Below are 13,757 nucleotides of genomic sequence, written 5' to 3'. Positions count from 1 at the left end.
TCATAACGGCCAAATAATACTAATGGTAGTTAGCAAAGATCATTCTGCTAGGAAGAGCTTTCTATTTCTAGAAAAAAGAGGCATACAGGAACCATACTACATATGCTCCCACCACAATACACACCAAAATGTGAACAATTCCAAAGAAAATAGTAAGAAATTCTATATTGTGTCTGAGTTCACAATGGCAACTGTGCTCCAGAGTCACATAACAAGAAAGCCTGCTTTTGAAAGAGTTCAATCTCAAGGAAAACAAAACCACTCCTATTTATACCTATGAGCAAATAAATGCAAAATAACAGTAGTAATAGAGAAGGAATTGGGGGTCAGCAAGGGAAGGATTTCTAGGTGGTGACAATGCCAGCTAAGGAGATTCCCAGGCAAAGACTGGGAAGAGTTTACTACAGAGGACTAAGGAGACAGTGTCCAAAGACACAGAGGCCTAAGCCAGCGTGGTGTCTGCAGTATGCTAAAATCAGTTTAGCACTACTAGAATGTACGGTGTGAGTCAGTGAGAGCCAATCTGGAAGGGGAGAAAGTGGCATACATTTTGTGACATTCACATACAAGTCAAAGAGAGATCAATCCCTATATGTAATGGGTCCCAATCCTCACTAATCCTAAGAATGCCAAGGCAGCTCCTTGAAAATAGCGATTCCAGGGAACAACATACCATCACCCAATTAGGATGGAATAATCAGTCATGTCATATAACTTGGAGTGCTATTTGTGGGTAGATGAGACAGAAATCAGTGACAGGCTTCTTCTCTGAGAAAACACCAAATGGCAGATGACGCCGAGTGCTGCGGGTTTATTAAAGATAATACAGTGTGAGAAAAAAAAGAAAGAAAAGAAATCGACAGGCTTCTTCTCTGAGAAAACACCAAATGACAGATGATGCGAGTGCTGCGGGTTTATTAAAGATAATACAGTATGAGGAAAAAAAGAAAGAAAAGAAATTAGTGAGGAATTTAAAGCAGAAAGATGAAAAGGTAAGATCTGTGTTTAAAACAGTTTCGAGAACCCTTCGGGAGGTGGAAGTGGTAGGGGGTAAGGAAATTAGGATCGTGTAAGTGAGAACAGCTGCCAAAGTCTACGCAAAGAGCCTAAGAATCTGGACCGTGGCAGACCACAGGAAGTAGGAAGACCTAGAAAAGGGGAAATTCCCCCAAACTATCTACTATCTATGAGCAACTGGTGGTTCCATGGATCATAAACACCCATACTGGAAGCAGCTCATGAATTTGCCTTTGGATATGTTCAAGCCTGAGGACAGTGAAGGAGAACTATCTAGCTGGCAGGGAGAAGACAGCAGAAATCAGGAGAAAAATCTCCAACCGGAGACTTGGATTCAGGACAGAATACAAAGAACGCATGCCAGCCACCATGACTTTATAGCAGGGGACAAAATCCCGCATGCAGAAGAACACCTCACCTAGTGTCGCCGCTGCAGCCAGTCCAGCTGTGTAGGGGTCCGTCCCCGGGGGAGCAGCACTGATGATGTATGGATTGGGGACAAACGCAGCGGGCGCTAAACCTGCTGAAAACACACCTGTCAGTAAAAACACACCCGACTAGGACTTCAGCCCTACCACATACCTACACAGTTTGGCTACACACTCCAGGCTGCAGGTGAGGAAAAAAAGAAAAAAGACAAGACAAAGATAGGTTGAGAGGAAAGAGGACTTCTAAAAAGATAAAATAATCCCTATACTAAAGATCAGGGTGATATTTATCTATTGTTTTTGCTTCTTTTTTTTTTTTTCGTTTTTGTTTTGTTTACCTTTGCTAACAATTTAAACTGTTAGGCAGTTTTAAATTTAGCACAATTTCTCAAAGACTATTAAAATTATAGCAGGCTAAAATAAAGCCATTTAAAAGACTTTGTAATGGGATGGAGGGAAGAATTTATCTCCACTTAAAACAATTTTCCTGGGACGCCTGGGGTGGCTCAGTGGTTCAGAGACTGCCTTTGGTTCAGTATGTGATCCCAGGGTCCCGGGATCAAGTTCCACATCCGGCTCCTTGCAGGGAGCCTGCTTCTCCCTCTGCCTATGTCTCTGCATCTCTCATGAATAAATAAATAAAATCTTTAAAATAATAATAATAAGCAATTTTCCGAACCATTTTTCTCAAAATGTATGGTATTTATAAAGACTAGCATCTTCAATTATAAATTAAACCAGACCCAGGCAAAGGCCATCATGCCTTGCCTTAATACATTTAGGTTGGAAGCAAGTCTTTTCTTCCACAGCATACCATAATCTTGATTAGTGATCTCCTTTCTAGTCATCCATATCATTTTGACACATTAAAAAAAAAAAATCTACACATACTTGTTTACACACATAGCGCTTTGTTTCAAAGAGAACTTAAAAAAGGTCCAGGACAGGGAGGGGATAGTCTAGGCAATAAGACAAAATATGTATACCAAAACACTAACACATGCTATAGGAAAAAGGCAAAGCTACTTTAAAAGCCAATAATTAAAAGAGAGTATGTTTTCAGATCTTCAATACATGCTGCTTGAATTTATAGGTACTACCTGCTGCTTAATGAGAAGTTGACATATTCAATCTAGGCAATCCTAACAAGAGCAAAACTATTCTTACGCCATCAATTTCATCCAATCTTCCCAACAGAGTTGATGCTAGTCACTACTGTAGTTAAGTACTTTAAACCCTAAGACAGCGAAGGCAGACCAATACCTGGACACTAAGAAATCTTATGAACTGAAGTCTAGAAGGTTGCCAAACATAAAGAATGTGGCAAAAGACAACTGGACAAGAGGAAGCGGCCATCTACTCTGAGGGATCTGTCTGGACGTTATTATAATCACTCTACACTAGGAGTTTCACAGCAGCTCACGCTCTTAACAAGGGAAGCCACACCTACAGCACGGGCACCACACACTCAAAGACTTACCGATGTGAGGTTGATGAGCCGCTGCCAGTGCATACTGCTGCTGCTGGGCAGCTGTCAACTGCTGGACAGCAAGTGCATTAGGTCTTTGGAACAGCTGAAGTAAGAAAAAGATGTGATGAGGTTAGAGAAACTGTCTCATGGAATAATTTTTTAAACTCTGCAGAGAAATTTCTATAAATCCTTGTTCAGAAATGACATTTTTAAACAAAAATGTTCTCACGCTCTACTCCATTCCTGTTTCAATGGTATCATGATGCTTCATAGTTCTGTTTTCCCTCTCCTGCTTTACCTCAATTTGGTGCACCCAGTTCCCATGTGCTGCCCACTATCTCACAGGTTAGATGTCTCCTGAACCACAATCATACAAAATGCTGTAATGGCTATAAACAGGTCTAAGGGGCCTACCTAATCCAAGGCACATTCAAAATCAAATCTAAAAAATGACTTACACCCTAGTGCTGTAACTACTCTTCAGCTCTTTTGAGAACCCCACAAACTTTGAATTAATCCTCACCTACTCACATTTTGGCAAGGAAAATGAAAAGTGTTCATTTTGCCCTCTGGCTGCTCTTCCCAGGGAAATGACAGTGGATACCTTCCTCAAGTAGTGGCTTATCATAATGCATAAATTAGACAGCTGCCAACTTTGGGGGGCCCTCTGGTTTCCTAGGATACCTATTCTTTATGTGTAGGAAACCAAACAACAGAAATACAGCTGCTCCTAACAAAACCTGGATTATGAGCTCACACCTAGCACACTTCTTAGTTCACAAGAACAGGAAAGGAATGCAAAGGTCCTGACACTAAGAATATGCCAAAATTCTATCTTAATACAAGGCCAATCATTCACTCATTCATCCAACAAATATTACAAAATCAATACCTGCTAGGCATTGTGCAAGGGACTAGGGATGCAACACTGAGTAAGGCGGGGACACATTTTAGCATAAATAGTACTGATGCAAAGAAAAGGGGTTCTTGATTGCCTTGACATGCCACCTTCCGGAGAGTAATACTGAAAACGTCTTCATCTGCTGATGTCAGATAGCATATTTACCGAAGAGGCACCTCTCTACAAAGGACCTTCAACATCCCAACCTGCTCTTTCTACAGTTCTTAACAGCTCAGCCAACATCATTGCATGATCAATAATGGACACTAAAGATCTTAAATAATAGGTTTCCTCATAAAGAGACCTGTTTTAGACATTAAAAGATAATGTCATCCCACCAAGTCAGCTTCATTATCATCAGAGCTGGGCTGCAATGGTATCTTATCTTACGTGGTGGAAAGATTTTATATAAGTAGGTGGATTTTAAATATAAAGAAAACAAAAGGTGAATATTTCAGACATACTGACCAACTTCATCTGTTACCTCTCTTTGAAGAGGAAGTATTCCTCTTTCTAAAAACCAGAGTAAAATTGGCCTTTGCCTTTAGAGAATTAAAGTAAATCAAAAGTAACTGTAAAGATTTCAAAAATACTTTTGAGTTTTATTTTCAAAGGTTAAACAAAAAAGAAACTTCATTATGATGCTGGTAAAAAGACAAGCACTCCTTTACATTCAATGATTAAGTATCAAGTGTTTAAAAGCAATTCCGGGAATTTTAGACAAACCTACCAAAACAACTATTCGCTGAAGGACAACAGCCAATCAGTACTATCAGCTAACTGTGATCCTGTGATTTTTCTAAGTTGTTTTTCATATGTCTGTCTTATCTAAAGGACAGTATCCCACAGTATTCCTACCAACAAGCAGTTCACCCAACAGGGGCAGCCACGAGGAAGAAAACATTACAGTAAAATAGTGAAAAGTTGTTTCTAAGTTTTTTCCAAGGTTGTAAAAATACCTCATAGTTTCACTTAGATATCTACTGTGTCTTCAATGGGTCTCTGGAATTTTTCTAGCCTCAAACCCTTTGAAATATTTAACATCACAGACACTGCTCATGCTAGCCTCTTCCCTCTACACTTCTTTGCCATGCTGCAAAGAAAATAATTCATTCAACAAACATATTTTGAGCACCTGTTACTTAATTAGCGAGGCACTGTGACATGGAGCTAGGGAAATAAAGATGGTGTGTCCAGAATAGAACTCTTGACATGATCTTATTCACCAAAAGAGTGGTCACTGCCATGCTATCTGACTCATCCTCACTTCATAGGTTTTTAACTCATTAAATGTTATGTGTGCTATACCCATAAATATCCAGTGTGTGTAAATACTAGCCATTCTGCATAACATCAGTTTGTGGTTCTCACCACCACTTACACTTTGAGAAGTGAAAACCATTACTTTTAACTAAAAACATACAGGTCCTACAAGAGCTCCCACATATTCTGTGTTTGAGTTGATTGATAGCTCAGTGATTATGGTGAATAGAGAAGGAATTGTTTTCTTGAATGCTTTTTGCAGTAAACAATTAACAAAAGTAAATTATCATCTACAGCAAGCAGATTTGATTATAGCATAGATTACAGCAATTCTGGCACATTCTCTTTATGTAAATGGCTCAATATTAACTGGAAATACAGGGTATTCAAAACAAAATTGGATAATTGGCAAGTAATGGATTCCAAAGGATCCTGAAAAACTCATACAAATGCCATCTGCTGGGCAAAGCACTGAGCTCTGTTAACATTTTCATCATTTTCAGAAAGCAAGCCAATGATAACTGAGGAACACAATACTGTGAGATTTGGAGAGAATGCTTGTTTTAAGGTTGGTATAATGATAAATGTGCTACTACTGATTACAATGTCCTCAGTAAGAATTCTTAAGTTGTTCAAGAAACTGAATACAAGGGAAAATATTTCAACTATTTCAAGCTCATGAAGGTTCCTAATAAAAAACACTGAAGGCATAATTTGGGAACTACACAAGCAAGCTGATTTGACTCCCTTCTCTGTCACTACATGACTTTAGAAAAGATACCCTGCAGTTTTTATTGCAGAAAGGGGCAGTCAAAAACACCCAGCATAGTGCTAAGTGATAAAAGATAGCTACTACTATGATTATGTTATCAATAATACTTCTTGGCATAAAAACGGCTGTTGAGTTTTCAGAATGTGGAGGAATACCTAAATACGGAGCTGATATATGTGAAAGACTACTCTCCTTCCTCACCAAAATAAAATGTCTGGCGAGCCCTGGATTTTGACCAGTTGAAGGCTGTATACACAGGGGATAAGTGTGCAGACTCTGGGGCCAGAAAGCCTGGATTCATATCTCAGCTCTGATGCAGACTACATGACACGGAGTAAAGTGAACCTCTCTCACTCTCCTCCTCTCTTGAAAAGGGAGGATAAAGACATGGCTAACTCATAAGGTTGCTGGAAGCATTAAAATTAACACATGTAAAAGCGCTAGGAACAGTCCTTTATGTGTGTTCTTTCTGATGAATGGGGGGGGGGGGGAGTACCCCCATATAGGCATGGCCCTTCTGTGAGTACCTCTGACAGATCCTCCCCCAACAAGGCAGCTCAGGATGAGGAAAGCAGAGGACAAAATTCCTGGGAGTGAATGTTAAAGTCAAAAATCCCACTGAGTTCATGAGCACCAACTGCTGTCAACAGGTCACAAATATAACAGGGAAGGAATAAAAACCTTCTTTATTTTATAGTGGAAAAATACGTTTTACTATATACTCCATGCAGAGAAAGCCACAAATGCAACTGAATTTGCAGGTGAGACAACCCCATATATCAAAAGGCTTTGTGTTTCTAGTACTGGGTCCAAAGGACACAGCCCAGAGCTAGACACACTGGAACACAGATGTTCCCATCACTTGTAGTAATGACTTTCAGTAATTCTCTTAGCTTCATGAGGTCTTAATTTTCTTACCTATAAAAATGTAGTTCCTGCCCTTCCCATGGGGATGTTGTAAGGATTCACAGAGAAAAGACCTTCGTACTATAACATCAATGGTGGGACTATAACATCAATCTTTTAAGAAAAAAAAAGTTTATCATGGCAGGCAGTACACAAAATATGTGAAATCTGCTACTGTCTGAGGATTCCAGATAAAAGTCCATGTTTGACCAGGTTATCTGAACTACAATGATAAACAATGATTTCTGGATAAACAGGTACATATATAAACTGTGCTGAATTTTTAAAAAAGAAAACTTCACATTTCCTTAGCAGATGAACAATCTGATTCCAAAATAATCTCTGAACAAGGTGGGAAAAACAAAATATGTCCTTCCATCAATTAAATACGTATTTTTTGAGGAAAATCATTTAAATTTTCAGCAAAGTCAAAGAACAATAAAGGTAAGTTTCAAGTGACCAAACTGCTAAAGTCAGCATTTTAACAGTGACAATACATGACACTGATAAAATAATCTTCCTCTCACTTGTCAATTGAGAAGAAAGCCAAGAATATTAAAGACTTATATTAAAACTGTACACAAACTGGGCTTCAGAAGAATGACATCTATTCACTACCACACTCTTAAAAGCAATGTTTGCCACTTCCTCTCCCATCTGCTTATGACTATGAGGGAATGAGGGAATGTATCTGTACTTCAATTATGATTTTCAGAGTATTGTTTCATGCTTAAGAGGTGAGTTTTAGTACATCGGTATGTAGTTTTGTACAACATGCTACATTAGGCTATTTTTAGATTAACTGAATTCTAAATAAAGAGCATCAACAATTAATCTGATTAATCTGTAATGATGTAATCCCAGCTTTGCTTTCTGCTACATATAATTGCAATATAATGAAATCTAGCAGTACCTTTATAAAATATACTTAAGGAAATAAAAGTAATTGTACGGTTCGTCATTAAAATAAGAAGAGTGCTCATGTACCATAACACAAAATGGTACAAACATATTATTATGAACTGTTCACTGTTTAAAATGCTCACTATTCACCATCCAGGGTTAAGGAGAAGACAATACGGGAAAAATGAGGGGAAAAGGGACGATACTCCAAAGATATCAACAAGCATTTCAAAGCACACTAAATTAGGTATACTTAAACCCCAGATCTTTGTACTTGGGATAGGTAAAATTATCCTTATTTTCATGAAATTTAGCATGTCCTTCAATTATGATTATAGGCAACACACCACATTAACATTAGCTATACACCTGTGACTTAATAATCAATAGAAATCACATATAGGGTGCCAGGGTGGCTCAGTCAGTTAAGTGTCCAACTCTTGATTTCGGTTCAGGTTGTAAACTCAGAGTTGTGAGATCCAGCCCCATGTCTGGCTCTGGCGCTGGGCATGGAGCCTGCTTAAGATTCTCTCTCTCCGGGGATCCCTGGGTGGCTCAGCGGTTTGGCGCCTGCCTTCGGCCCAGGGCGCGAACCTGGGGTCCCGGGATCGAGTCCCGCGTCGGGCTCCTGGCAAGGAGCCTGCTTCTCCTTCTGCCTGTGTCTCTGTCTGTCTCTCTCTCTCTCTCTCTCTATCATGAATAGATAAATAAATCTTTAAAAAAAAATAAATTCTCTCTCTCCATCTCCTTCAGCTCCTCCCAGCCCCTCTCAAAAACAATAAAGCGGGGGGAAAGTCACATACATTTTCATGTTCCTTTAGAACTACTAGACATCCCAAAGCCATCATGATCACTAGTATGCCTACTTCTGCAGCATGCATAGTATGATAATGCAGATACATCTTGAATTTGTCATTAAATATTTCTGTAACTATTTCTACATAACTGGTTCTTTTGTAAACCTACTTATACTATACATCATTCACACAATTCAGCCCACAGATCTCATCAAACCGCTAAGGGGTTCATGGCACAAAAAAAGGAATCCTCGCTTTAAATAAATCTTAGGTGAAGTCTATCATAAACAGTGACTAGACAAATAATTTAACTATCCAAAACCCAAAGTATGTCTAAGTACCATTAAGTTTGTAATGAACTAAATGAAAATTACCTTTCTTGCATTTATTCATAGGCTGTCCTATACTGTGTATCTCAAAAGAAGTTGATACTAATAGCTTTATGAAACCAAATCAAAATCCTGATTAAAAAGAAATAGGACTTAAGAAGGAATTATTTCTTTTGTCAAATTCCAAACTAGAAAAAAAAAAAATTCCAAACTAGATCCCATCATAAAATCACATAAAATCACAAATAAATCTACCTAATTAACTGTAGCAAGTAACAAGGACACAATCGTCAATAATTAACTGATTGATATGGGTAAGTAATGTCTACAATTGCTACTAAAACTAAAAGCACAAAAAACTAAACCATGGTAATTAAGTCATTCCTTCTTAGAATTGTCTTGTCACTGTCAATAGGGCAGCACGGCAAAGTTGCTAAGATCCATAACCCTGCCTGTGTGACCTCACAAGTCGCTGTTTCCCAGTCTCGCCCATCACCGAGGATGTCTACTACATTATCTACTGAACATGCCCTGTTGAGTTCTCATAGTAAGCCTTTACGTTTTCCTACTTCCTGCAGTGGAATTTTCACTCTTCTCCTGATATAAACAAGTCTCACAAGGAACAGTTCGAGATCTAACTCTTCCAAAAGTCCTTCCTTTCCCAGAATAGAGTATGCTCTCCCTTGTCTGAGGTTCTAGCACATGGGCATGTCCTAAACTTGTCTTTGAGTACTTCCCTGCACTATTTAAATAACCAAATGAGTCACAATAACTAAACTGAGAGCTATGGGTGGGGGGGAACCCATTTCATCATGAAAAATTTCCCTGGCTTCAGATGAGCACAAAAAATGCAAACAGAAAATTATAATCCACAGCCTACAAATCTGTGATCTCCTTGAAGTTATCAACAAAATTAGATTTCAAAAGAATTACATAAGTTTTCTGATTAGATGGCAACAGAAGACTGTGACCCTATAAAGGAGGTAATTTCCTGGATACGGTACAGGTCTAGTTATGAACAAGAGGCACAAGCTTAGTGGGCTAGAACTAAAAGACTTGCATATTAGAATACAAGCTAGGCCTTAAAGAGTGGCCTCCAGAACTCTTAGAAGGCTAGTTCCAAATTTTAGTTTGGGGAAGTGTATTTAATATGGGGAATATTGAGATATTATAAAGGGGGATATGGAAAAAGTTTCCTGAAAACTTGGTCTGCTGAAACAAAAGCAGAAGACACAGAAGAACCAGACCCAGGGCTCACCCTAAGGAGCTTACAATCTAGCAAGGACTATTAAACAAGAAATTATAACACAAGGCGGGACAAAGGCAAGCACAAAGCACTACGGAGTTCAGAGGAGACAGACAATACAACTCCCTGATATGGGATCAAGAAAGCTAACAAGCATTGGATCTTCAAGAATGACCAATTAAAATAGTAGAAAGGGGAAAAGGAATAAAATATAATGGAAAGCAAATGAGTAAGGAATATTGGAGGCAAAAAATATAAGGTCAAACACCAATTTCCAGTAGAAAAAGGATCCTACCTTCATTAACAGCTACTCCGGCCTCTATGCAGGAGACACGGGGAGGTTAAAGATCTTGAAAATACTTAGAAGTCTTGGCCCAGTAGTTCCTGGGCATGTTATTAAAGTGCCCACTCTACGACCATTTTTAAAACAATCTACTTAGAAAAGCAAGAATTATGGGCCCTTGGGATAAAACAACAAAGATCACATCACGTGATGGTGGTAACCATGCCCCTATGTTGCCACAACCAAGACACACATGGGAAGCCAAAAACCAACAACAGTTTGTCAAAATAATAATGTTCAGTTTCAAAAATTGCTGAAATTGGATATGTGGTGAAGGCATCCCAGGCTTCATAAATCTAAGCAGGTGCTACCTTTGACATAATCATGTTAACTGCTTGTGAGTTTGTAAAAGGACGTATCTGCTCAAGTCCTAATAATTATCCAGCCTCCCAAAACATTCGTAAAATTAGTTTGAAACCAGAGATCAATACATCAAAAGAGAATCCCAACTCCAATTATGAAGTAAAGAACAATTCAAGGAAAAAGCATTAGGTTTTTCTTCACAAGAGGTTGAAGACAAGTACTGCTTCAATAACAAGCAAAAGGTTAGACTGGATTAGATGGGGAATGGGAAGCTAAGCACCAAAAATAGCCAGAGTTCAGACCACAGAAGACAAAGTAAAAGAAAGAATTCAGGCAAAACTTCTTGATATAACCAGGTTAAAGAATCCTGATTAGAAGTAGCCTACACTCGGGCTGCTTGGGCGACTCAGTCAGTCAAGCGTCAGACTCTTGATATCAAGGTCATGAGTTCAAGCCCTGCATTGGGCTCCACAATGAGTGCAGAGCCTACTTTAAAAAAAAAAAAATAGTAGCCTACATGCAGAATTTAGACAGAGAATTACCATCCTCCTATCCTAAGCTGAGCAAGCTGAAGTCTGTGTGGTAACAGTGTCCCCTACATTTGCTGATGCAGCATGAAGTCCTGAAGTAATTTCTGGCTTCACTCAAAACTGCCGTTTTGAGGATTCACTGTGAAAGGCGGCAAAACAGTGAAGAGAAAAGGCACAAAAAATTACTCTTCGGGGGCATCTGGGTGGCTTTGTTAAGTGTCTGCCTTCAGCTCAGGTCATGATCTCGGGATCCTGGGTTGGAGTCCTGTGTCAAGGCTCAGCGGGAGCCTGTTTCTCCCTTTCCCTCTGCCGGTCCCTTCTGCTTGTGCACACAACACTCTATCTCAGATAAATAAATAAAACCTTAAAGAAAATGTTCTTTCGTAGAGGTGGCATTTCTAATGGGAACCACAGGGAGAGTAGTGGACACTTACAGTTTACTCTCTCTGGAAAAAGAGTTTGTTAATTAAAACTAATAGATATGATATGACCAGAGCACACATATCACATCATCCCTTAAGGGATTTACTTTTGTTTATAATTAATGTTATAATTACTATTACTAATATTAAGAGGTTAGCTTTATTATCAACAAAAGTCATTTAAGATCAGCTATTTATGACAACAAAGGAACAGACCATAAGCCAATTTCCCCCATGGATGTAGAATTTCTGAACTTCAAAATGAGATTTTAAACTTTGAAGCCTAGAGGTTTGTATTTATGTTAAAGTCTAAAATTAATGAGTATCAGACATTCATGGCCCATCAAAGTGCTTCCAGCCACAAGAGAGAGCTTGTAGTATCAACAAGATGGGGAAGCTACCTGCGCCCTTTTATAATTCAGCAGCTGGCTTTTTACTTTAAAAAAAAATTTTTTTAAAGAATGATCAGTAAACCCCAGAGATAGTCGTACCATGCCTTTAAAACCAGAAGGCACATACATGTTTTCCAAGGATTTACAGAGAAAACAGAGCCACATAATTTCACTGTAGATTTTTACACTGAGTGATTTGTGTTTTTCCCCCGAATCATATTTTAACTTTTAAAAGGCAGCAGATATGTTTGTGATCTATACTCAATTAAAAGACAGGACTAATAAGACAACCTCACACCGGACTCCTGCCAGCAGTAGGTAACAGAGTTTACTATTTTAAAAATAAAACGAACCAACAGCATCACAATCATATTCATCTTTAGAGAGAGTAATTTAGCATCCAAGAGGATTGTGTTACAAGAGGTAACACTATCTCACCCACTCCCCAGGCTCTGGGGTGACAAAGGAGCCAAAGGAAGTACATGTAGAGCAGAGTAAGCTCTTGCCAATAATCTCAGCATGGGAATCAGCCTCTTGAGGGGGAAGATACAGAGGCTTTGGATGCCCACATCACTATCAGGTCAAGAAGGGTAGGCTATCGGTAGCCTAAAATAATGCCACCCTCCTCCCATCCCTTCCATTCTTAGTCACTTGAATAATGTGCTGGCTGGAGGTACAGAGTAAAGAGAGTGACAGAGAGACACACACAGTACCTGTTGTTGAGAATTGTAGTCAAAAAGTCCCACAGTTGCTGCTGCTGAGTCCACAGGTACCTGCGTGCCTGAATAATCAAACTGAAGAGGCTCCATGCCCACATGTTCCATGGGGTCCAAGGGGACACTCTGGGACTCCATGTTGGAGAAATCCTCCACAGGCTTGGCACCATTGGTGCTGGTCAGCTGGGCTAAGCCCTCAGAACCATTCTGGTTTGGACCCAGAAGATCCACTTCATTAGCAGAGTTCTGGCAATTACCAGGGGTACGGCTAAACAGAGAAAGTAAAGGGCATTAAACCTTATTTTGAGCGGGGAGGGACACTACAGCAACCCAAGTTTAAGGACAGTGTCCTTGAACATAATTTATCATCAACAGTACTTAAAACTATTTCTACAAACAACCAGAGACACGTTACAGAGCATACATGTTATATCCTGCAAAAAATATTCTTCTATTGCTTGCCTTCCCACCACAACCCACCCTGTAAATTTACATTAGCTAGTATTAATTTACAATCCCTTTAACCAAAGGGCCCAGATTTGAAGAACAATGAATGAACTGGAAAAAAAACTTCCTGTGGCAACCACGGAAAGATTCTAAAAGGCAGGTAGTAAACTAAGCCCCCTCAAAAGTAACACCTACTCTTCAAACAGAGAGCTGATGGAAAAAGTAGTTTCTAGGCGAAAATTCCATATATGAGAATGATTCTATTAAAAAAAAAATGTTTTCTAGGCAAAAAAAGTTTGAAGTATTATCTTGGTAGTACTGGTCAGTGCTAAGCCTGTCTTCCCTTCTAAGAAACCAGAAGCAAACCTTACAAAATTATAAAATAAACTCATTATCTAGGATATGCCCCTGATGAAGAAACAACTCTAAGAATTAAAAGTACTGTGAAGGTATAATTTATCATCCAAACCAGGATACTCCTCTAAGAGCAAAAAGGGGGCACTATTAATAAATATCCTAGGACATGGCAGAAAAGAGCACTATCTTGGGTGACCAGGACTGAATCACCCTA

General features: G+C 39.1%; 1 protein-coding gene across 20 annotated transcripts in view; it reads right to left on the bottom strand.

The window, feature by feature from the left end:
- PUM1 (pumilio RNA binding family member 1) overlaps positions 1–13,757 on the bottom strand; it is a 134,080-nt gene that overhangs the window by 44,322 nt on the left and 76,001 nt on the right. For 11 of the 20 annotated variants that reach the window (XM_038531319.1, XM_038531321.1, XM_038531328.1 and 8 more), the window contains 3 exons: positions 12,737–13,007; positions 2,926–3,019; positions 1,436–1,552 (listed from right to left, as the gene is read on the bottom strand). In XM_038531319.1, the coding sequence (XP_038387247.1) occupies positions 1,436–1,552; positions 2,926–3,019; positions 12,737–13,007 (482 nt within the window). The remainder of the gene's footprint in view (positions 1–1,435; positions 1,553–2,925; positions 3,020–12,736; positions 13,008–13,757) is intronic. The other 9 variants (XM_038531331.1, XM_038531323.1, XM_038531324.1 and 6 more) reach the window with 6 other exon arrangements.

Source organism: Canis lupus, chromosome 2, assembly GCF_011100685.1.
Source record: "Canis lupus familiaris isolate Mischka breed German Shepherd chromosome 2, alternate assembly UU_Cfam_GSD_1.0, whole genome shotgun sequence".
Classification (NCBI taxonomy): domain Eukaryota; kingdom Metazoa; phylum Chordata; class Mammalia; order Carnivora; family Canidae; genus Canis; species Canis lupus.
Note: the sequence above shows the minus strand (reverse complement) of the source record. Positions and strands in the feature narration are given on the sequence as shown.